Below are 24971 nucleotides of genomic sequence, written 5' to 3' on the forward strand. Positions count from 1 at the left end.
TGTACGAGATTTTGGCGCACGTTAAAGATCCCCAGGTGGTCAAAATTAATCCGGAGCCCTCCACTACGGCGCGCCTCCGTGGGCGTGCCTCATCGCCTGCGTTGCGTCGGCGCGTTAAACCCTCACAATCAATCAATCAATTACGTATGTACTACAAAGTTGTTGCAAATATTACTTACATCGCATTGTAGCGTGATAAAAAAAAGAGCCGTGGGCTAATGACTATTTTTCAGGCTTCGGAATCAGCGGGCCCTGGGTTCATTAAAAATGTGCGTTATCTTTTAAATGTGTGTTAAGGACGTCCAGACAGGCAAACACACATGCGAAAAATTGAAAATGTGCTTCGAATAGCTAGAACATTTTACGCTTGAAAATCGTTACTCTGGCTACGTCTTAACTGTATACGTCACGACTGTAGGCGCTGCAAATTGATATCTCATTCATTGTAGAACGTCGCAACAAGTAGAGCCCCAGCAGAACCAAGAAATTGAGAACCAAACAGAAATTCATTATTAGCGTAACCCAGTTCCCCTTATTCCCGCACATTCATGTCAAACCCGTTAAGCGTAAACGTGCTGCTATAGCACTGCATGTATGAAACTTACCAATGAGCCTCTTATATCCATCAAATTAGGAAATCATGTGCAAAGCTAAATGAATTCGCTTGAAAGACACGAACACGGCCTTTGTGTGGCGCAGTGCACAATGTGATCGATAAGCGTAAAATAAATTGCGAGCATTTTATTCGAACCTTTTGCATGTAATTTCATTCCTGTCTCCGTCTCACTAGCCATCGCCGCCTGTCGCATTCCTATTTATTTCGCACTCAATGGCCGCCGAGAATTCCTTGCGCGGAGTCCGCACCGTACTCTCATCCGCTCCCGTTTCGGTACTCCCAACGACAGAGTTAATACTACCCTCCCAGCATCAGAGAGTTCGACGTCTGCGTACGTAGTGCAGACTCCCGCACATATGAGCGGCATCCCTAAGTTGTCCGTACTCTAGAGACCGAAGATGACTTCAAATTCCGCAGTCATTCCTCTCGCGCGAAAACCCGCGGGAAAGAGGGGAGAATAAATAAGGGGAGCGGAAAATAGGAAAAGAGGGAGAGACGGGGAAAAATGTCAACATGGCGATAGCTCAGAGGCTCACCGCCGCAGTCGCGGCAGAAACAGCGCTGGTGGCGTGAGAGACTGCAGCCTGCAACGTGCGTGAAACAGGTTGAAAAGGTTCTCGGGGACGCTCGGACGCCTTCAGGGACCTCCGATGGCTCAATCGATCGACGTACTCGCATCGCTGGCGACGATCTTATCCTTCTGTTTGCGCCAAGGTGAGCGGAATTGAAACCGAATCTTGCGCGGGTACGCTTCGAAGCACCGTGACACAAAATGAGAGCGTAGATCGTTATGACCGTTGAATGACCACTTGTAAGCAAATAATTCGTCCAATCTTAGCGATACTTTGTCGAGTTTAATAGTATCTCGTCCTAAAAAAGGCGCAAAAACACGGACAGTTTAAGGTGCTCTGTTTGTTTCTTCCTTAGACTATCCTTTTTTTTTTTCACGCCTTTTCAAGATGGTTATAAACCAACTCGCCAGCTTTCTGGTTTGGCGTGTACTTAGTCGTGTTTGTATTCAATTTTCATGATAAAGAAGTAATGGTTATAGTGCAGTGCAAGTCGAAAGAACGTTAGCGTAAAAACTTAAACGCGCTTGCTATAAAAATTTCACTCTGCTACAACAAAATTCACTGTGACGGTATTTTTTATATTTATAAAAGGCGCTCGGCAAAAATGACGCGTTCAACGTGGTTTAGTTGCGGTGCCTGTGTTGCCCACCAACGGTTGCGCATCAGAGCTGCAATGGACATTTCCATTCCCATAGAGTTAGAAGTATAAGGCACTATAATATGTATAATATAAATTATAAATAATATTTATAAGGCACTGCAGTCAATCGCGCTTGAATGAGGACGGAAGCGCAGGTGACAGAGACCAACAGTTCTTGTCAGTCTTCAAGGTTGCCGAGAATCGAAGTGATTGAGGCCGTCGTACGGAATCATACACCAAAGGTGAACGCAATGAGCTCCACACTAAAGCAGCGCTAAAAAGAAGAAGAAAAATGAAAGGGAAGTTTACAGACTCTTCTATGTTGCTGTGAAAACGATTTCTCACGTGTGATACAAGTTGTCTAATGAAGAAGACTGAGAGTTGGAAGTGCACGCGGCGTTACCCGCACGACCCTCCAAGATCACAGACAGGCCAGGAATGTACGCGGTCTCGTAAAGCGAAGCGGTGCAGTGAGAGTTAGAAGGATGGGCAACTATAAATTTGTCAGGAAGTATAGAGCACGAGACGCTTGGGTATAGGTGTTGGTTAATCAGAGGAAAGAAGTGGCTTAAATACTAATTGCAGTTGCTGAAAGGTCATTCCTTGCCAAACGCCCCAGCCGTAAAGTCGACCATCACGGATTTCTTCAGTAAAAATTGTGAGCCATCCTCGCATGACGCACAATGCTCCCTTAAAGTGTTTTTGTCCAAAAAAAAAAAATCCGTTCTTTTTCTAGCCACCCTTTTACCTCCAGGGTTTTAAGCAAAGTTACGTCTGTCAAAAAATTTATTAAAAAAATCAATTCTCTTTCCATTTCCCATTTTTTCGTGCACATAATGTTGAGGCCCTGGGCTGCTCTATGCCACATTTTAAAAATATTTTTTGCTTTTTTTTGCTGTCATTACGCCACTCATAAAATACACGATGCTGAGCGTTTTCAAACATTTTTAGCAAGTACAAGCACATTCTCTCAGCCAAATGAAGCAATTGTTTCTGTATTTCAACTATGTGGAGAATTAGTAAAAAAATATATTGATACTGAAAAAAGGAGAAATGTGCGAGAAAACATTAGTCAAATTTGGAAAAATCTCCTTTCTGGCCCATATTCACCCCAAAATCGCGCATCGTTAATATTAAATACAAGGCATTCGCTAGTGCGAAAAATCGCAGATTATTTCAGAAAGTTTAACCAGAGCAATTCTTGTTTTAGCAGAGAAAAAAAAATTTCAATTTGTACGCCGACACTACTTCACCCCGTTGTTCCACAGAGCGTCTTCTCTGCACGACATGCGCCTGCCTGCATGAAAGGCGCGGGAGCCAGCGGGTTCGCGCTGAACGAGTACCTTCCCCTGCAATGGCATTTCGTAGCATAAGTACCGGAAAAAGGGATAATTCGCGTGATGGTAGGTAAAGTACAATGTGGAGCTAGCGGTGGTGCGCCCATTCTACGAGCACGCTTAACTCTACGGCTGGCTGGACATCATATGTACATTTAAAGCATCTGTATATGTGATTCCCGCTAACGCATACAAGTAAATTTGTGTAACTCGATGATTCCGCTGCTCTTTATTTTGTAATGTTCAGCATACATAAAAAATACCAAGTAAAGCATGCCCTGATGCTTTAAATGCACGTGTGTGTCCTGTCAGCCGTTGAATCTATATATATACACGTGCTCGTAGAATGGGCGCACCACCGCTGGCTGCACGTTGTGCTTTTCCCACCAACACCCTAATTATCCCTTTTTCCTGTACTGATGCTACGGAATACCATTGCTGGAAAATTTATTTTTGCAGCGCTAACGCGCTGGCCCTCGCGCCTAAGACGCCCTGCGGAACAACGTGGTGAAGTCGTGTGTCGGTGTATAAATTCAAAAATTTATTTCTCTGCTACAGCAAAAACAGTTCTGATTAAACTTTCTGAAATAAATAGCGATCATTTGTACTAGCGAATGCCTTGTATTTAATATTTTTACTACGAGCACAACAATGCGCAAGTTTGGGGTAAATAAGGGCCAGAAAGGAGATTTTTCCAATTTTGACTATTGTTTTCTTGCGCATTTCTCCTTTTTTTTTCGGTGTCAATATAATTTTTTTACCAATTGTCCACAATGGTTAAATGCAGAAACAATCGCTTTATTGGGTCAGAGAATGTGCTCGTATTTGCTAAAAATGTTTGAAAATGCTCAACATCATCTATTTTATGAATGGCGGAATGACAGCAAAAAAAAAGCAATGATATTTTAAAAATGCGGTATAGGGCAGTCCAGGGCCTCAACATTATGTCCACGAAAAAAATGACGGCGATTAAAATGAATTGATTTTTCTATAAATTTTTCGACAGACGTAACTTTTAAACCCTGGAGATGAAAGCGGCTAGAAAAAAAAAACAATTTCTTTTTTGGCAAAAACACTTTGAGGGAGCATTGTGGCCCATGGGAGGATGACCCACAATTTTTACTGAACAAATCCGTGATGGTCGAATTTACGGATGGGACGTTTGGCATGGAATGACCCTGCATGCCCTGTGAAGTTAGACAACTCAGACACCGAACTTTTAGTTAGCAAGCCAGAGCGATGGCTCGGCTAACATCGCCATTTTCCAATAAATTTATTCTCTGAATTTCAGCTCACGCCTGAAACAACGAATGACTTGTGCGCTCCTCATGAACATATGCTTTCAAGCAATGTTATACCCCCTCAGTGTGTCTCCTGTGGAATACCAATCGCAGCTGCATCTATAGGCGTGGTCGAAGTTATTTCGAAACCACTTCGGATTAGGCACCCTCCGCGTCAACCATGCCTTGGTGCTGCTGGAGCGAGAGATTAAAGGGACCCTGCAACACTTTTGATAAACGCTTTCACTCTTTCCTTCGCGACTGGAACCACTGCGAAAGCTACAGTTATCGCCAGCACGGAGCGGCACTGCGTGATTTGCTTGTCGCACCAGATACACCTTCCGTTTCTGCTCTGTATTTGGGGCTTTATTTTTTGATGTTGCTATCGAAAAACGTTCATTGCTGCAACTGAAGGAAAACCGGCCGTCAAAGAACGTCAAGACCTGGAAAGGGAAAAAAGTCTTTTGAGCGAGTTTCCAAGCTATCTGATGAGAATAGAGCAGTAATTTTTGGCTGAGGTACTTTGCGACCCCCTAATCTAAGTACTGGGTGCGTTGGGTGACTACGTTCTGCAAGCATTTCAGATTTGAAAAAAGTTGGAGAAAATGTTGCAGGGTTCCTTTAAGGAATGCTTGGTTTATTATTTATTATTTCAATGCACCAAAATTTACTACCCGTACGCGTGGTTAACGTTCCTGAAAAAAGAGAGCAGCAACTGGCTCGATCCGCTTTCGTCGCCAACTCAGAATGCGACAAAACCGGATCGCTCGGCGCCTTTTAGTGAGTCACAGCGGCAATAACAACTTGTTTCTAAATTCTCGTTTCGCCGGAAGCCCGCAAGGAACGAAACTCGCCACCTCCACGTTCGTGCGCAAGAAGGTACCAAGATCTGCCTCCCAACGAAAAAATCCCGGGCAACCTACAGGCAGGAAAAAAAAAAAAAAATTGCACGCACTTGCCTCCTCCCGAGCAATACAGATACCTTTATAAATCTGAAAGCGCTACACAGAGTTTCGGTATAATAACAACAACTTATTTCTGTTTATGATTTTATGTTATACGAGCACGGGGTACGACGTCGTTTCGGGTAGCTTCCCGCCAGACCTCACTGACGTCTCGAGCATACGCAGGCGAGAAGCAGTGCAGGGCTGCTTTCTTTTAAAACCTACACTGGGGTCACACAGAGTGTAGGCTCGGTGCTGCGAGGCCCATGCACATGCCGTTCAACTGACTGCACTAGTGTTTTTGACACCTCTTGGGACGGCCTGAAGGAAGTTCCGAAGATGTCAACCGCTGTGGAGACGTTCAGCACGGAGTTGTCTCGACGCTTTGCAATAAATTTTTAGACGACTCAGCGCGTGCACGGCTGGAGGGCGTTTTGGCTCAGTCGTTTTTGCTCTCTAAGAAGTTTGCATCGTCTTGTGTGCAAACAATCTTTAGATTTCCGATTTTCCAATAGCCCCACCCCCCTCCTTTTGTTTTGCATTTCATGGGGTACTACACTCTCTGTCTAAATGAAAATTTCATGCTTCGGGTCCGCGTAAAGTCGCCCACACACTTGTCATAATAAAACTCCCACACTTGAAGGGAGAACTCCAGGAACTCCGAAGTCTAAGCCGGCAGCTTCAATCCACAACGTTACTTTCAGCAGTTTTTTAGTATGGTCAGCTAAAGCAGAACTCATTCTCACAAACAACTGTATCGACCACTGTACACATCATAAAAGTTAAAACGTGCGGTTGACCTATACTCGCTGCATTGGTTCAGTGGTTGACAGTCACGGGTGTTCGCTTCTAAAAACAGACTACGTAATGCAGTCACTCAGTGCGCGGCATGATATATATATATTCGCGCGGAAGTGCACCCGACAAATATTTACCATTCCGGTGCGCCCTGCTACGCGCTCTACAAACCTCATGGATGACACAACGCTATCAATCACCGCAAACTTGTCGATAACCGGGAATGTATAGATTAGGCGGGCACCGAAACAGAACGGAGTGGCACATCCATTGCAAGCTGCCTGCTTTATGGCAATAAAATCAGTAAAAACGAGGGGACACCACGACTGTGTATTCAGCAAAACATCTCCATCACCGCTGTTGAAGCTTCTGCAGTACAAAGGCGCTGACAGCGCGCATGAGAAAGTCATCAGGCACGCGAGCGTCCTTTGTATGATGGGCGCAGACGACGTGGGCACGGGCGCATGTGTGATAGCTGGAGGGGGAACGAATTGATGTGACGTGCAGTCTTGCAGGAGCTGTACAGGTAGAAGAGCCATGAAGACAAGATACAAGTTTGTTTAATTAAAAAGACTTCTTTGTCCCGGTAACAATGATACCAATCTCATCGCAAACTTCAAGCAAATAATCTATATTAACTGAGGAAAACCGATAAAGCAGTGGCGACTTACCAGCCGCTTCCTCTCCAGGTCTCTATGACGTCACATGATTTTGTTTGTGTGATGACGTCACAGGATCTTGTGACGTCACAGGATCTTGTTTGTTTGCGAGAAACATGACCGAGTGATAGTAGCGAAGCCTATAGTTCCGTTTGATCGTACCAGTTTAATGATAACGTGCAGTTAACACACTGGTAACAATGTTTATAGTGGTCCTTCTATAGCGTCACTGCTGGCGTCATGTGGCGCGAAATTTGAAATTTTTTTAAATATTTTTTTTACGTTTTATCGGCTAAACAGAATGACTCTCGTGGCTGGAATGGAACTGAATGGTTTACCAAGGGCTACTTCTTTGCAATCAAACGAGGTTGTACTTCGTCTTCATGACCCCATCAAATGAAATTCAGACGTACCCTTGCGTGTAGGCCTCGCAGTCTGCGACAGCGCATGCGCCTCGAAACAAAATCGCAAGCGCGCTGTCAATAACGGCGCCGCGATGATAATGTATAACGATCAGCCATCCATGCGACTATACTATATGACGACGAGTATATCTTTCTTCGTTTTCTAACGTCGTGCCAGAGTAAGGCGCGTTCTGCCCTCGTTACGATGATCGATGACTCCGGAAGGCGAAACGCGCGCCGGTGCTAAGGAGTGTACAGATAAAGGCCCAGATACATGGGCGAATATGGTAATTTGGGTCGATGCCAGACGGTCGACGCGGAGGCAAAGACACTGATAGCGCGAAGAGCCGGGAAGGCCTAAAACGAATTAAAAGGGTTCGGGCGCGTCAAAACACATTCGTCCGAGATTATAACTATCATCGGCCCCATTTCTATCCATATGTAAATTAAACTCAAGGTCTTGTATTGTACACATCCTTATTGTAACAAAAATGGAATAAATAAAAAAAACACAGCTCGTCGAAATTTACGGGGGGATACAAGAGAAAAAGATGCGTCATCGTGACCCTGCGAAAGTAGACGTCCAGCGAAGCTGCTGCAAACCCCCTACACCTGCTGCTGATGGTATAAAATGCTTTATAGATTTAAAGTAATGGCATTAACAACCGCTTTGCCACCGAGACCAAATCCAAACAGTACCTGTACCGTGAGGTTGGTTGGATAAATGGGGACGCTGCAGCCTGCGAGTCCAAAGTTGCCCAAGACAAAGGCTACGAGCCAGCACTTCTTGTCGTGTTTCGCATAGTCAACATTAAGGTTGCGACGTTATTTTCTATCGTCTGTATAGCTCCTGCTTCAGCCATGAAAAATGCCTATGAATCAAGGTGTCGATGTCTGTTTGGATTTTCCCATGGTGACTTAGTCTGCGAAGATCAGCATTCCATCGCTGCTGTTTTACATCGCAGACATTCTGACGAGCGGATACGACGTGTACGTGTACGTGTATGATAACGCCGCCCTTTACCCCTCTCTTCATGACTGATATGACGGCGCGGTCTAATCCTGCTCTTCGCTGACAAGCTTCCTATCCCAATTCTTATTACGGAGTCATGAGATGGCACAAGTGGCCAAGCCGATGTATTAAAAAAGGGGGCATAACGTAGCGGAGTGCCAGCCCGTCAGACGAGAGCATGCGGGTAGTAAGAAGCCATATCTACTATGCCGACGAGTAGAACACTCTGGAGACTGCGCCGATCCTGTTAGCGCACTCAAAAACAGCATTACAAACCGGGCGACCGCGCCACTACACGGACGTTCCCCATACAAAATCGCGGGCTGGTTTATCAACCGATGATGATGACTGAAAGTGGTATCCACTTTGTAGCGGGTTGATGACGCGTCATCTTACAAAAAAAAAAAAACTAAAAAGAAACTAATAAACCTATGTTTTACACTCTTAGTTTAACACTAGCATTGCTCTTAGGGCAAGCACAAAAAACTTATTAGGCACAAAATACTTATTTTTTCTGTTACAGGTGGCAACTGTCCTAGGCAATATTCCCCTCTCTGCTTTTCGTCCATCTGCATTCTAATCTTCTTTTTGGCGCCTCGACAGTCTTGAATTTAACTGCCTCTGTGCTACCCTTAAATCCTAGGGCTTCTGGAAGCCGAATATTTCCCTCTAGATTTGGATGGATACCCTCGCATTCTAACACTATGTGCCGCATAGTTTCTGCTTCTTTTCCGCAGACCACGCATACCCCATCATTTTGTGTATACTTCCCCACAAAGCTCTTAGTTCGCAAGCAACCTGCTCTAGCCTCAAAAAGCAAAGCACTGCCTTTGGAATCATCGTAGAAATTTTCCTTTCTCATGTCTAATTTCTCGGTCCTGTACATCGCTAACGAAGCTTTAGCTTCCTTTTTTTTCTCCCTTTGTTCGTTTCTATCTGCCTTGCCTCTTTTTTGGTTATCTTGGCTGTCTTGGATTCTCCATTGTTCTTTCCGTATTTCATCGTTGCCGGTGAAATTGCCGTTGAAGTTGCCGCTGTACGTGCCTCATCACCGCAGCCGGATGTTACTCTGCGCGGCGCAAGTAGTGCGTGAATTGGAATATTTTGGAGAAGGAATGAGCCGTTTGTGTAATTTTTTGGACTTCATAGGCTTATAAACTACTACAGCGACGACAAAAAAACTACGTGAGAACAGGCAGACGATATCACGCATTCAAATCCCCTTCAAGAAAAGCGCCGCGGTGGCGGCCATGGCAGTGGGGAGCTTTCTTTCACCGAACGACCGCCTTGACGTGTAAACAGAACAGATTGCAAAGCGCATGAGGCCGGCAAGGGCCGCGCTGAAGAAAGTCGCGGAAGCGAGCGAGAAGTTTTCGAGGAATTAACCTTGCACTTCTTTATTGCTAGACCCCGAATTCATTAATGTCCCCGTAGGGCGTCTTCACCGCAATGCCCCACAATGACACAGTGAAGAGTCCTAGGGTGCAAGCTCGACGAATGACGTCGCCGAGCATTCAATTTGAATGAATGAATGAATGAATGAATGAATGAATGAATGAATGAATGAATGAATGAATGAATGAATGAATGCCATTTATTAAGATTGGGGAGGCCACATGGCCGTAGTTGGGGAAGGGGAAGAAGGGAGGGAAGGAGGGGGTGATCACTCAATCGTTAGAGATGGCTTGTTGGAGATAGATGATCAGTGATTTCTTTGGAAGCGGGAGTGTAGACCTCATCTCACACTACCCTTGCCAGGCCACTCTTAATGGAAAACACACCTAGAGCATGCAGAAAATTTGGGTCTTCGTACGGGGGGTAATCAGGGGACGAGTTGGGGGGGCAGAGCACTGAGCAAAGAATCGCGAGAAGATGCGAAAGCTGCACAGTGCCAAGTGAGGTGCTTGAGGTCTGAAAAAACATTCTGCTGGCAATGGGGACAGTACGGAGAGGCTGAAGAGTCCAAATGCAACCATTTCCGCAGTGTGGAGGGTGTGAGGGCCGCATTAGCGATTGTCTTATTAATAAAGTTTTCTGCGGAACGGGGTAGGGTGGGGACACCATGCAGGTAGCCCTGCGGAGTCTTCTCAGCGAGCCGCTTTCGGCGAGAATATTTAGCATGATCCAGTTGGGGGCGCGGATGTAGACCTGGATCAGGTGCAAGATCGGGAGCAATCAAGGCAGGTGTAGACTGAAGGCTCTCCCGCGCTGCATTATGAGCAGCGTGATTGCCGACCCCCTGGGTCACATGCCCCGGAATCCAGGCTATATGTATACGCGGACTTGCGTTCCCTTTCGGGCCTGTAGGTTAACCATGGCCTGGATGTGATGAACGGTAAGGTGATCAGAGTAAGCCCTATTGAATTATCCGATGGCGGCGTGCGAATCAGTGAGGAGGCGGACCCTGGGCCATGATGGTCTAACATGGCAGCACCTCCGTAACCTGGACGAGAACACCCTGCTGGTATTCAATTTGAATGCTAAAGGGCAGCGATGCAGGGACATTACGCAATGCAAAACGCCATTAACGCCTTGCGTGTTCTTCCTGCGCGCATGCACTTTTTTTAGATAAACCGTAAGTTGGGCTTCATTAATCGCCGAATTCGCACACTTGGTCACTTCAATTGGTCATTTTGGAGCGCTGTGGCGAAGACGACCAACGGAGACTTCGAGTGTACGCTTCGAAAGGGTCGCAAAAACAGGCGCTGCTGCGCCTGTTTTTTGCGAGTTGATGACATCTCTGAAAAATGGATTAAGCAAAATTACATTCATTGTGTCTTTTATTTGCCCCCGAAACGTTCTTCGTTCATTTCTCTGTCGATTTCTTGATCTGCGCCTACTCCGTTTACCATCCCGTGGTAGTCACTCCGTAAAACGGATGGTCCACCCGTTGTCCTTATCCGCATTACACGAACGAAAATTCTTTCGCTCAACTTGAACTACAAACCGTCTTATTCAACCCGAGCTTGTTTCCCTGACACATTCAGCTGTTTTTGATATCTCTTAGTGTTCGCACCACAGACGTCAGCACAGTCGCATCTGGTAGAACAGTGCTTTTCAACCACAAGTGTGCCATGGAGCCCTTTCTGGATTTACAAAATTGGCGGGGGCCGTATACGATGAGCTGTCGTGATCCGTCTCAAACAATTTCCGCTCGCAGCTAAAGTAGCCACATACTCGTTCAATGCACGCCTTTTGTGTCTAGCTTTTACGCTGATGCGTGTCGTATTGTCAAACAATTTGCCTGCGCAGACAAAGCCGCCCAAACGCCAATATGCTGCTGCCCTTTGTGTGTCTGGCTTTTTGGCATAGCTGGCGTGTTGCGCAAAAAGCCGACCTAAAACACGTGCTACGCGGAGAAAAAGAAACGCACAAGTCATGCAGCGAAGCCACCTTCTAGCACTGCCAACAAGGCTTAGCAAAAGCGAGAAAAAAAGGGGATTTTTTTTTTTTTTTTTTTGGGGGGGGGGGGGGGGGCACTTTCGGGGACCACTATTGTAGAACATCACCTAGGGGATGCATTTCCCTATATGGGAATCTAGGGAGTGTACAGCATGCACGTAGAAAATGTAGGGAATGCAGGGAATGTAGAGCCTTCTTTACCATCTTGTAGAACACGTGTAGAAATGTGTAGAAAATGTTGCACCCAATCGTTAACCTATCGTTTCTTTTTTCTCCCACTCCTCAGCCAGCGCCATCAACTGCTACACGTGCAACAGCGTCAACGGCACCAACCCCAACTGCCACGACCCGTTCCATCCTGCGCATGCGCGCTACGTGGTGGACTGCACCGTGCCAAAGGATGGACACGTGGGGCGCTTCCCGGCACACTTCTGCGTCAAGGTTGTCGGCAGGACCAGTGAGTGATGCACGCCCCATGGCACATGTAACTTCACATCCTCATTTCAGAAGAAAAAATTAGGAGTCATTCCCTTTCGTGGAAGTGTATAGTACGCATCACACACACGTACGGTTAGAGAACGCGCACGTATTTACTTTTCTCATCGTTCGGAAATGGTAGTGACTACTTTGTGATCACTTAGCAAAACTTCGAAGGACGATAGAGTTTCATTCTACCGGGAGTTCAAAATTAAGCTTTATGGTTTTCTTGAAATTAAGCACTAAGAGGCACGCGAAGACCCGCTGTGCAGATATATGCTCTGTAGCCACGGGGACACCAAGTGAGATGATAATGATTCCTGCCAGCAGCTAAATTAACTAAAATTGAATAACTAACTTTTTGTTGACTGCAGGAAGTGGGTATTGTATTGAAAAGTTAGAGGCAGTCGTGTTTACTCACAGCATCAGTTGGAAGAATTCTTCCGCCGTGTCTGTGCTCCAAGATATCCGACGCCAAATTTTTATATCGTTCGCATGATTACGCATGCAAGAGAGTTAGGATCGGCGCAAAGCTCCTCCCTGATGTGACGCGGCTGTTACGTGTGGCGTTTAGTCTGACAATGGAGCGGAGGCATTGGCAAAGGTGATAACTGTCCCCCTTCCACTCTCGGCTGGTCAAACCAATTATATGACAGCGCAACAGCCGCGTCACGCCCGGGAGGAGCTTTGCATACGTCCTCATGCGAACGACAATTAAAATTTGGAGTCGGATACCTCGGAGCACAGGCACGCTGGAAGAATTCTTCCAACTGATACCCTTGTCAACTCCAGTCAAAATTGAAACATTTCTAGCAAGAAATCATAATTTCCAGCTTCATTTCTGACTAGATTTACAGATTATAGCTGGCATCAACAGCTTCTAACTAGAAAAATTCTTAGTCTACCTAGAGACGATTGATTGATTGTAGGGTTTAACGCGCCGACGCAACGCAGGCGATGACGCGCGCCGTAGTGGATGGCTGCGGATTAATTTTGACCACCTGGGGATCTTTCACGTGCGCCGATACCTCGTACACACGGGCGTTTTTGCTTTTCGTCTCCATCAGAAAAGCGGCCGCCGCGGCCGGGAATCGAACCCGCGTCCTCGTGCTCAGCATCCCAACGCCTTAGCCTCTAGTAGAGACGATTATTTCCAGCTAAAATGTTTTTCTTCCAGCTGGACCGACAAATTCTAGATGGAAGTAATAGCTGCCAGCTGGAACGAAATCTCAATCCAGCTAGAAATGAGCTAAAAACTGAATTTATAGCTAGAAATATTTCTATAGCTATAAGAAATTTCCGTTTCAGTGATCCAGCTAGAAAAAAATATTATTTTAACCAGGGAAACGTGCCTATTTAATACTGTGTATAAACACGACTGCCTCTAAGTGTTCAATACAAACATATTTACCCACTTACTGCAGTCAACAAAAAGTTATTCAATTTTAGTTAATTGGGCTGCTGACAGCTCACTTTGTGTCCCCCTATAGCCACAAAACTTATTGGCACAGGTGGTCTTCGCGCGCCTCCCAGTGCCTAATTTAACAAACAAACAAAAAAATGTCATGACCGGACAGCACCACATGTTTTTGCAGAAAAAATATGGGGCTGTCCGGCTGCCTCCTGTCAATGTACTGACAACAGACGGGAATGGTGTAATGCTTACAGCTTTACTGGGGACTATAATTAAGAGAAGTAAATGAAACTTGGCGCAAAAATATGATGGAGACGCGTCTCAGCGACCAAATGGTATATAATTTTTGTCTGGAAAGTTTTTGTAAAACGTGAGACAGCCGGTTTCCACAGAACATTCGTGATAAAGTCGGCTTTGCCGCAAGTTAAGGTAGAACTGTTGATGCGGAACAAAAATGCACGAGACCCTAGCCATATAAACAGCTTTGCTGTAAAAAAAAGCTTCTTTCTGCCAGTGATCGAACATAGGACCTTCCAAAAGAACGGACGCGGCCGCGGCGATGTTTTCGACGCCAACCGAATAAATAGCCCAGCGATATGGAGGAGGCACGCCTTTGTGGTTTCGTTCGTTCTTTTTCAGTTTTTTTTTTCTTTTTTTGTCACCGTCACTGCTATTTTGTTACATTCATTTTCATTTTTCCTTTTGTATTAATTTGCTGCGACAGACGATATATTGATACACTTGGCTATCAACAACCAAACTGCGTACTTTTCTTTTGGTTTGGTTCTAAATTTTTTTTTTTTCAGTGACATATACAATATCATCACGAATGAATAAATGTCTTAAATTTGTCAATTTCGCCTCCTTTGAGGAGATACGACGGAATACACAGCTGGCATTGCAAAGAATGCTTACGACAAAAAAAAAAAAAAAAAAAAAACTGTTCTTGCCAGGGATCGAACCTGGGACCTTCCGCGTGTTAGGCGGATGTGATAACCACTACACCACAAGAACAGGCACTCCTAGGTGCATTTCGAAGCCGACCAAAGAAAACGGGCAGCGAATATGATGCAAGCGCATGAAAAGATGTGAAAACACAGGCGTACCTGAGTCCCCAAAGAAAATTAATTGGTCTTCACTGTCGCACACTGCACAGGGTGACTGCGGTAAGCTAGACGTCATCGGACGGCCGCGCGTCGTTATTCCAACCGCACTTGTAGTGATAGTTACGATATTCTGGACACTGTTTATGATACGTGCAGTGGCATTGCTGGTTCATAGCCTCCTTTATAACGTAAAGTATAAAGGAGGCTATGGCTGGTTAAACTTGCACCCGGGACCCAAAAAAATTTGCCACACCCCACCACTCCCATCACGATCACCATGCTTGTCATCATACATACATACGGTTGTTCGTTTTCGGGTTTTATATTTTTTCAAATTCGGGGGGTAAAAATCGGGCGGTATTTTTCAAACTGATATTCGGGGAAAAATCGGGTTTTTTGCGAAACCATTCCTTACTTCGGGTTTTTTCGGGTTAAATATACGGTTGTACTTATCAGAACTTACACTGAGCTTATCAAAACGTATCACGGGCTTTTTAAGTATAACACGTTAAATTTGGTGTTTCAAGCTGGTAATTGGGACAAACACCAGAGTATTATAGCAAATACAGTATTCGCCCCGAGCGCGAACACAGTCGGCCCCTGGCGGCGGCGGGACGAACCGCTCCTAGTGTGGATGGCGCTCTCGCGTCGTCTGCTTTTTCACGTTGCGTGCGGCGCAAGACGCGTGCTGCACACGACAAAACAACCAATATGTGTGCTCGTTTGGCAGTAAGCAATGACATAGTAACCTCTGCGTGCTCGTTTCCTCTAGAAACGCAATAATCAGCGGCCGTTGCGGGTTAATGCGCTGGTTTAATTCCACGAAACATCTTCGCTGTGGTCACCGCTTGAGTGTGAAACGTGTTATAAACATTGATTCCACACATTGCACTTTTCGTATTGTTGAGTGCAGTCGTCTGCCGTTTCGGGAACGTCGAAGGGTGCTTTTTGAAGGTGGCGTGGCGATTATTTAAATGATAAAAGTTTAGTACGCGAAACGGGTAAGAAGCGACAAGACCTGTGCATACGCGTGCAAATTCCACACCCTTGTAAAATTGCGCTGTGTCCTTATAGAAAGAAGAAACAAACAAAAACATTTACACTGCACACGACCCGTGCGCTATCGCCCATACATTGCCGGACACGTATTTTACACCCGCAAGCGTGTGTGTGATCGTGTCCTTCCCGTACCTTTTCTAAAATAAATACCATTTTTGGACAGTCGTTGGTTATACTCCGGAGGAGGAATAAACATTTATTCAACTGTATCGAGTTGCTAATTTTACGTATCATTCAAAATACGTGTTTCTATGGATGCGCAAGAGTATTTAGGGGGAATGTTTCGGTAAAATTAAGCAGTTGTGAGTTTGCGTCAGTCATGTGGCATTTTGTGTGTCATTTTCATTTATATCATTTTCAAATCCGACATGAATCTCCTTGTCCAGAAACGTGTCTCACTCAGCATAACCAAATGCCTAATTTGGTCTTAAGGTGGACCTAAGGTGGACCTCTTAAGGTGGACGTAAGTTTAAAGAAAGAGGAGAAAACGCGTAATATATAATGCATGTTGTTGCCCACATGTGTGTGTGTGCCATGACTCGCTGTTTTTTTTTTTTTTAATTTTTTCCCACAATGCTTGCTTTCAATACAATTTTGAAAAAGGCGTCCCACAATTCCTGGACAATCTCGGACCAAAGGGGGGTTAATCATTTTGGAAAATACGTGTACTGCTTTTTCACCGCTACAGAACACGACGCCTAGTGTAGTTTCGATTGTAAATAATACTGATAACCATAGTTTGGCTTTTCGCGCGCGTTACATGCGTTCTCTTCTCGCTGCTCTTGCAACGTTGGCAGGACCCCCCCCCCCCCCCCTTTCCCGAAAAAAAAAATGAAATGCGCAGAATTTCATTTTTTAACCAATCCTCAAGAATTAAATGCCAAGACAAATGCGATATTCAGTTTGCAAAACAAAGTAGTTACCGGGAACCCGTTACGCTTATTTGCAACGAGAAATAAAAAGGAAATGTTTTACTACATCTGCAACAGCTCAACTTCATTTATTGCCGTCTTCAGGGTTCGTAAGCGACCTTATACGCAAGAATGCAAACACATCTCCTGTTGCAGGCACCTGTTAGATTTTAAAAGGAACGCAAATCGACAACAGAGCAGCCGTCACAGAAAATTTGTGCTCACTGTGAGGTCCCAGAAGCCTTGTCACTTTGCGAAAACCTAGCTAAACATGAGATGTTGATTGTACTGCGTGCGTTGACAATTCAATTAGCAAGTTCACTTGCGACGAAAGCCGTAAATAAGTGATCCGACACCATTATTCATGAAACCTTCCTTCAGAGTCGCTAAAATTTCATTTAAAAGACCCGTTAGAGCGGTTACATTTATATCTCTGCGCTGATCAAAATTCAGTAATTTTATGTTGCCTTTTGAACACACAAAAAATATCGTAAGCTCTTAGAATGAATTTCGGGGCAGTTAAGTAGCGTTACCATTTCAGAGCATCCCACAAATGCAAGAATGCGTCATTCTACCAGTGAAAGCGATTGAGATTGCCGTTGTAAACCGAATTTCAGAGATCGAGGCTTCCTGATTTGTTTCTATTTATGCTTTTATTGAAGGCTCAAAGCCATAGTCTGGAAAGATCGAGCTTACTACGAGCCACAGCGTAGAAGTTCATTGTCACAATTACGGCCATTCTGAGATTCCCGATGAGTCGTCGCGTTTTTTGGCGTAATAATGAAAACTGACTGCCACTTCCATGCTATACATTGAACGTTGAGTAACCGAACTACAGCATACCACTCTTGTTTGCACCTGTCGTGCGCACATACGGCGAGAAAAAGACACGAAGCGCGCCCACAGTGTGCATTCTTACGGGCCGCTCAGCGGAGCATCCACACTAGCAGCGCGACGCTGGCGCCACCTACATGTCGAGCTCGCGGCGAATACTACCCGAAATTTTGTGTTTGTTTGAAAATGAATCAGTGGTGTTTGAAAATGAATGAATCAGTAAACATTGACTCTTAGAAATTATACATTTTATTCTCGAAAATCTGGTCATCGATTTTTTACACGTCCTTGTTGACATAAATTATCATCTGCATGTGCAACATGTCAGTCTCCATTCGAGATCTGTCCGGTCGTTGAACATATCTCAGCTGGGAGAAAGTTCTCTCCACATCACAGCTACCATTAGCTAGGCACAACAATGTCAGTGCAGCTTTTGCAAGCCTTGGGTAGCGAGAAGTAGAGTCATGCCAATACTCGATTAGTTCGACAGCTGGGTTTGTGGGGCTCGCTTCCAGCAAATACTGGTTGAACTCGTCATTAAGGGAATCTACATTGTCGGTTACGGACATGAACAAAGGTCGGTAGTCCTCAAATGACTGCCCCAGCAGACGCTTCTGAAACGGATCAAGGACGGCTCCCAACTTCCACAAAGTTAGCTGGTTTTCCTCTTTTTCTGAGACGTTCCGTCCAAGAGTGCAGCGCCATTTTGTGGCGAGTTTCGTGCAGAACTCTTCAGAACATGTTTTTACTAAATTAGCGCTGCGCTTGGGTAACATAGACAAAACAGCTTTGGCCTGATCGCTTTTACCGATCATCGCCGAAAGCTCCCCGACAATCTGCTGCAGCTTCACGTTTACCAGGTGATCAAAGCTGGGCATCAAAAGCTTCCCACTTTCAAGCGTTTTCTGGGCTTCCAAAAGTGCAGATCGCTACAGGGAGGTTTATTCGGGGAGAAATCGGGTTTAACCCGATTCTCCTGAAACTTGTTCGGGGTGCAAGAATCGGGTAAAATCGGGTTTTACCCGAAAACGAACAACCCTATACATACATTTGAATGGGCCTCATAAGCGAACGTCAACAAGAAAAGGAAAAGCGGGGCTCAGGGAAATAATTAGAAAAAGAAGAGTACGGTGAACACGAAAGACCGCAGCCCCAGCCACACGTCTTCTCAACCACGGCCCGCAAAAAAAAAAAAAAAAAGTGTGACCTCCGGGCTGTGCCGTGGAGCCCATTCCGGGGCGTCGTCCGGCTACATCGAGTTTGCGCGAATATACTTCATTATACTGCACAAATTGACACTTTAATCAACCGCGTCATAAGCAAGAAAGAGGTAAAAAAAAAAAAAAAAAAAAACTGGCGGGGCGGCAGGCGAGTGTTGAATACGGCCGCTCCGACGCCTGCTGACGGCTGGGGGTCGTGGCGAGCCCCTGTAATCCAGCTCCTCGGAGGCCGGGTCTAGAGGACGAGCTGACGCCGGGGGTCCTGTGCCGCGGTCGGCTATGTTGACGGGACGTCCGCGCTAAGCGGGGCGTCGATATGGCGACCCCGGGGGAGCTCGGGGCTGCCAGGTTGCCTAAGGAGGAGCGAACCGGCCCAGGGCGGAAACGCAGCAGGCAAAAGCTCCCGCGTCTCGCAGTAGCGGGATAGCGCCCCGGAATGGGCGCCGCGGCGTAGCCCGGATGTCAGACTCGGACCTAGGTCTTTTTGCTTTTTTTTTTTTTTTTTTTTTCCCCTAGGTCGTGGTTGAGAAGCCATGGCTGGGACAGCTTTGCTTTTCCTATTTCTCAGAGCTCCGCTTTTATTATGACGCCCATTCAAATTTGCATGTACATGTCTTGGTTGCCCCCACGTCCCATAAAAAGTAAACAACAGTCAACTACTCATCATTTCAGTGCTCGGAAAATACGCGTTCTCAGTTGCTCAGCTCTACTTTTTGCAGATGAGATTCCACTAATTACGTAGTTTTATTGGGTAATGAATCGGTTGGACAATTGGTCCCATATTCCTTCTTTTGCCTTCTTTGTAGACGCTTTTAAAGACTACATTCTTTCTTGGAATGGTGACCGTTCTCCTGGATGTAGAAAACAAGGCAAACCAGCGGAAAAAAGGGGGGGGGGGGGGTTGCGCACAAAAGGTTGAAATTGGGAGAAAACGTTTTTAAGTGAAAACTGCTCTTATTTAAAACATTACATTTTGTATCAAGCCCTCACACAGGGCGCAGGAACAATTAATCTTACTCACAGTTCAATTACGTGCATTCATTTCGAAGGTCCCTCTTCGGGTCGTTGTTAGGGTTGCCACCTGGCCGGTTTTTGAATGGCCTGACCGGTTTTTTAGACAGCGGGCCGGTTGCCGGTCGATACCTAAAACTGGCCGTCATTTGCTGGTTTTTGGCCATCGGGCCACGATTATGATCACTTTGGCCTTTCAGCATCAATTCAGCAACTACGACGATAAATATGTGTTGACAAGCTGCGCAAGGACACGTGAGCAAAGCAAATACGTCACGTGTTTGCAGAAAATCACGTTCACATTTCCTTTTTAGGTACTCTTAGTCAATTTCTGCACAAATATTATGCTGACTTCTCACTAGGAAAATGCTACAATAACCGGCATTGCATGCCAAAAAAAAAGAAAAAAGAAAAACACGTGGCGTGTTTCCCAACGCAAATTTCATAGTCTCCATAGGCCATAGTCTCCTGCTCGGGCAAACAGGTGCACTTTCAGCTACTGCTTTCTAGCACTGCACCGTTTATTCCTGATTTTTCAACGTGCGACGAGTTGATACCCACGTATATTAACACACATAGTAAGCTTACAAAGGAAAGAGGGCGAATACGTTCGAGGCTGTCCATGCTGTGAGCACATGAAGTACAAAGGAACAAAAAAAGAAAAGATACAGGCACTTCACGCACTGCAAGTGCAAAATGTGCACCTGTTTCCGTGCCCTCCATGACGACGGAAGGGCGACAAGTGGGTTGAAGGAAATGATGTTTTGTGCATGGACGTGTTTCGAACGCAAGATCTTTAGGGGCGCTCCTGTTCACCGTTTTTAGATAGGCGTGGCTGCCGCTAGGTGCAACCGGTCCTGGAACAAGGTCCGTCGAATTTAATTCCACAAGCTTGTGAATATTACATCAGAGCGACGGGGGCAGGAATCACGCACGTTTTTGTCTGCGGTGAACCATGCGCCACACTAGCTACCCCAGGACCACGTCCACTCCGTCCCGTTCCGTCGACTTAGTGGCGGATGCAAATGCAGGGGGAGGGGGGTGGTGGGTACAGGTGATATGACAGCTTCCCTCGCGCCTTTTTAACTGGCACTGGTCAGCCGGCGGAGTGCCATATCCATACACTGCCCCCAGTCCACCATCTGTAAAGTGTCTCTCTCGATCTGTACCTGTGCCAATTTAGCTCCCTGGTGACTCGCCGAGAGGAGGTTGCACTGCAATGGCTATGTTTTGGAATGGCCCTTACGCTATCTGCGACTACATTATGGCCAGTGCCGTACCGGGGCTCGTACGGCTCCACCTGTATGTTCTGCAACTCCGCAATACAGGAAGTGAATCTGCAGCATCTGTTGTGGACCTGCCCGTAATTGAATCAAGTCCAACTACGGCACCTTTGCGCAATTAGCCTCCACCCTCGCTGCCCTCCAGACCTGCAGGGCTGGGTTTATAGACCGTGTCATTGACAACTATTGGACTCTTTATGTACCAAGTCAACTTGTTTGCGTACCTCTGAACTCGTGTGTTGTTATGCCACAGGCCAAACTGTAAAATTAAAAAAAAAAAAAATTTCATTCTGATAATCCGCTTCCTTGATGAAATCGAGGGTTGGGCGGGAAAACGCATGACAACAATAAAAACTGGCACCGACCAAGAATGTTTATAAAATCCAAAGAAAACGTTTCGCCTCCCGTACGGGTGCCTTGTTCACGTACGGGAGCCGAAACGTCTTTTTTTGGATTTTGTAAACATTCTTGGTCAGTGCCAGTTTTTATTGTTGCCAATCCACTCCCTTGTTGAGAGACCTCTCCAAGTATAGATGGATCTACGTGTTTAGAGACTCACCTATTTCCTGATGTGCCTCATGTTCATGCCCAACCTCATTAAGAATGCAATTATTTTCCTATAGGATCTTTCTTCCCTATATCTGCTTCTATCAACCCACAGCCGTACAACTCAGAGTGATGCAAAAGCAACATTTCCAGTCACTTGAAATTTTGTCTAACACACTGCAGCATGGAGGTTCACCCACCCCTCTCCTTTCTCTCTACCCACCGACGCCTTGCAGTGGACACCAACATCGAGATGGTGATACGTATCTGCTCCCTGGAGACCATGGACAACTCGTGCGGTGTGTTTCGATACGAGGACGACATCCTGCGTGGCTGCATCCTGACGTGCAACAATGACGGCTGCAATGAAGCCCCGCCCCCTCTGCACAATAGCCCCGCCCTCATTGTGACCCTCGTCTTCCTATTGGCCGTCTCCCTCAGCAGAGTGCCCTTAATGAGGCTCTCATGGTGTCCGGACTGAGTGTGAGTCGGGGTCAGTTCCGGCGTAACTATCTTTCGGATGAGTGTCAAAACCAAAAAAATGACAAGTATTATGTTTGAAGCTGGTATGTGATACTGTGCATTGTAGATTTTGATTGAAAACAGGTTGGGGAATCGAGAGTGCTAAGAGGTCTCTGGAAATGGCCACAGGGCACAGATATCAACTGTCAACCGTCATCAATTGGCTATGTCAGCTACCTCAGTAATAACTGACATTAGGACATTAGCTGAGCACAATAGACCAAACTTTTTGGAAGCTTGTTTGGCCTATCAGAAGTCTCTACTATGCCATTTTTGCCAAGTTCCGTATTCACGAGAAAGTGTTCGAAACTGTGTTTCCAGGGGTATGCAAATTAATTAGTAGTACATCGTCAATTATTCCCGCACCGAACTTCATTATTTTTGGAGCACAAATACAACTGATCAGAACAAATTCAGAGTATGAATAAATTTGCAAGCATCTCTGCTGGAGATGCTTGCATCTCTCCAATTTATCACACCGCATTTTGGATCCGCTATACTAATGAATTGATCTTGCAATTATGCCTGCAATTAGCAGTAAATATTTCTAATGGCTTCATCACTTTATTCCAAAAAAATGTATTTTGTGCAGTTAAAGACCTTCCTACGTCTTTCCCGGCTAAACATCCACAAAAATAAATAATAGAATTAGTCAGTAACCAAAACAAATTCATTTTAACCGACACGTGCTCTGTTAGACAAGCCGGCTTTAGTCTTCAGCACCGCATAAGCTTCCGTCAAAATTGGCGTTGAATGAGGCCAACCAAATAGTTAAATTAAGCGAATTGTCTCAATGTAACATGGCAAGTTACTCATGTGATAACGGTACAAAAGTCTAGTCTAGCTAGCATATGTTGAGAATCACGTTCCATGTTTTCGGTGAGGAGAAGTGACACGCAGAATGAAATGCCCCGTTTCTCAGAATAGTGTGACATTTGACTTTCTCAAGGCAATGTCGCCATGGTTGTGCGACATTGTGCAACGTAGGTTGTGCAACCTACGTGAAACTGTGTTACCAGCCGAGTCCCTGCTTATACCAGCAAGAACTATATGTCGTTACAATAGACAACCGTTACGAAGTGTGTGTAAAGTAAAAACGTTAACCTATGTGCATTCCCATGGCAATGGACATCTAAGGAAGTTGTCGCACGATTGTATTTCTTATTAAATGTGATCTGTTAATTGTTACACTTGCCACGAGTGGTTACTTTGTCCTATGCTGCAAACCACGTTTATGGAATGAGATGTTTTGTAGGCCACTTGGTGCACAATAGATACATGTTCTGCACGAACTACTTAAGAATTAGGAATGGTCAGGACATGAGCCTGTCCTTTTTGTCCTTTTTTGTAATTGTCTCGTGTGCTCATCCCATGATCTGCCACGTTTGCAGCCAAGTTAACCAGATACTACACATCTCACAAAACTTGCAAAGCCTTAAGGGGACTCCATGGGGAGTAATACTGTTTACCGTCGTTGCCGAGATGTGATATGCAAGATGAAGCAAACCACGGCACCGCTAATGACAGCTGTGCATTATTACAATCCCACAAACCCCGAATCTGAACTTAGCACTGAGGGCAAGGCCAACATCGTCGAATCTGGTAATTACCAGGAGAAGATAAGTTGTTCTGACTGGGTGGGAATTTTTTTTTATTCTTTTCCATGGAGGTAGGGAACACACGACTGCTTCGAATCACGCCGCCAAACTTGAGCAGCAGAGTTCCCTATTTTTCGAGGCCCACCTCATGGGCTAAGTGTACTACAGCAGAAAACGATTGTCTGTAGAAAAAATGATGAAGACAGCAAGAATCAGAATAAGGTAGCATGACTGTACAATTACCATATTTTCCGGTCTATAAGTTGCACTTCCGTATCTGTATAAGTAGCGCTTCCCTCAAAACGGCAGTTTATCCGAAAAAAAAAAAAAAAGAAACGTATATAAGTCGCACCGGTGTATAAGACGCACTTGTTAATGAGGTAAACTCATAGAGGATCAGTTCGTTAGAAAGTGCGGCGAAAGTACATGGTTGCGGCGGCCACCGCCTCCGAACGCATCCCCCGGTAAGCAGCGCTAGATACATGCATCCACCGTCCAAAGTCTAGACAGAACTTCTCAAAAATGGTTTACTGATACACACAGATGACATGTACTTACAGACGGCATTTAGGCAAAACCATCGAAGCCTAGTTCCTCCGACTTGCTAACAAATAATTCATTCATTCAGACCATAGAGCCGTGTCTGTTAACGTGCACTGACATCACACAGCACACAGGCACCTTTTCGAGCGCAGACCTTTCGCGGCCGCCACGCACCGGATTTATTCCATAAATCAGTCGCACCAGCGGATAACCCGTACCATCGGAAGTTTCAGAAAAAAAAAACGTGACTTATACACCGGAAAATATGGTACTAGTTCTAGGGCTCCAAAGTTACTCAAAGTACATTTCCCATAAAGTGCCAGGCAGTTAGGAAAGCTCACTTAGTGTCTATTCTTAGCGTGGCTTTGAGGCGGTTAAAGACTGTTGGTTAAGCTTAAACAACAGCAAAAATTAAGTGGCTTTCTAAAAGGTGTTCCCTGTCACTAAAACACCAAATGCATTTTTTGGCTTGCATAACAGCCTAATACACTATCACTTATTCATCGCATTGCATTTAAACGTTGTGTAAGCGGTAAGAAGGAGTGAAAATCTATCCCCAACACTAGTATACTGTCACTTCTGATGACCAAACTAGACAACCCTGTTTTCAGACATTGTCTTTCAGGAAATGACGGCAGATGTAGGATGCATTACAGGAATTTCTCACCGAAGCTTTAGAAATCAGTGTTTATTGCTCCAAACCAATTCAACAACTAAGAATAGTGTCTTTGTGCACAAACATCTTAGTAAAGCGAGACACGAATGTGAGGAACACTTCGCCAC

The 24971-nt window shown here is 45.4% G+C and overlaps 1 protein-coding gene and 1 non-coding gene across 2 annotated transcripts; one reads left to right on the forward strand and one right to left on the reverse strand.

Annotated features, from left to right (window-relative positions):
- The first annotated feature begins 1069 nt into the window (after positions 1-1069).
- Positions 1070-24969, forward strand: LOC144159037 (UPAR/Ly6 domain-containing protein bou-like). The gene is made up of 3 exons (XM_077690278.1): positions 1070-1330; positions 11951-12121; positions 21762-24969. The coding sequence occupies exons 1-3, from the start codon at positions 1267-1269 to the stop codon at positions 22004-22006; spliced, it is 480 nt and encodes a 159-aa protein (XP_077546404.1). The 5' UTR covers positions 1070-1266; the 3' UTR covers positions 22007-24969.
- Trnav-aac (transfer RNA valine (anticodon AAC)) lies at positions 14497-14569 on the reverse strand. Its single transcript has one exon. It is a non-coding gene; the product is annotated as a tRNA-Val (tRNA).
- Positions 24970-24971: the final 2 nt, after the last annotated feature.

Source organism: Haemaphysalis longicornis, unplaced genomic scaffold (genome assembly GCF_048455015.1).
Source record: "Haemaphysalis longicornis isolate Haplotype H1 unplaced genomic scaffold, Haemaphysalis longicornis Haplotype H1 scaffold_10, whole genome shotgun sequence".
Classification (NCBI taxonomy): domain Eukaryota; kingdom Metazoa; phylum Arthropoda; class Arachnida; order Ixodida; family Ixodidae; genus Haemaphysalis; species Haemaphysalis longicornis.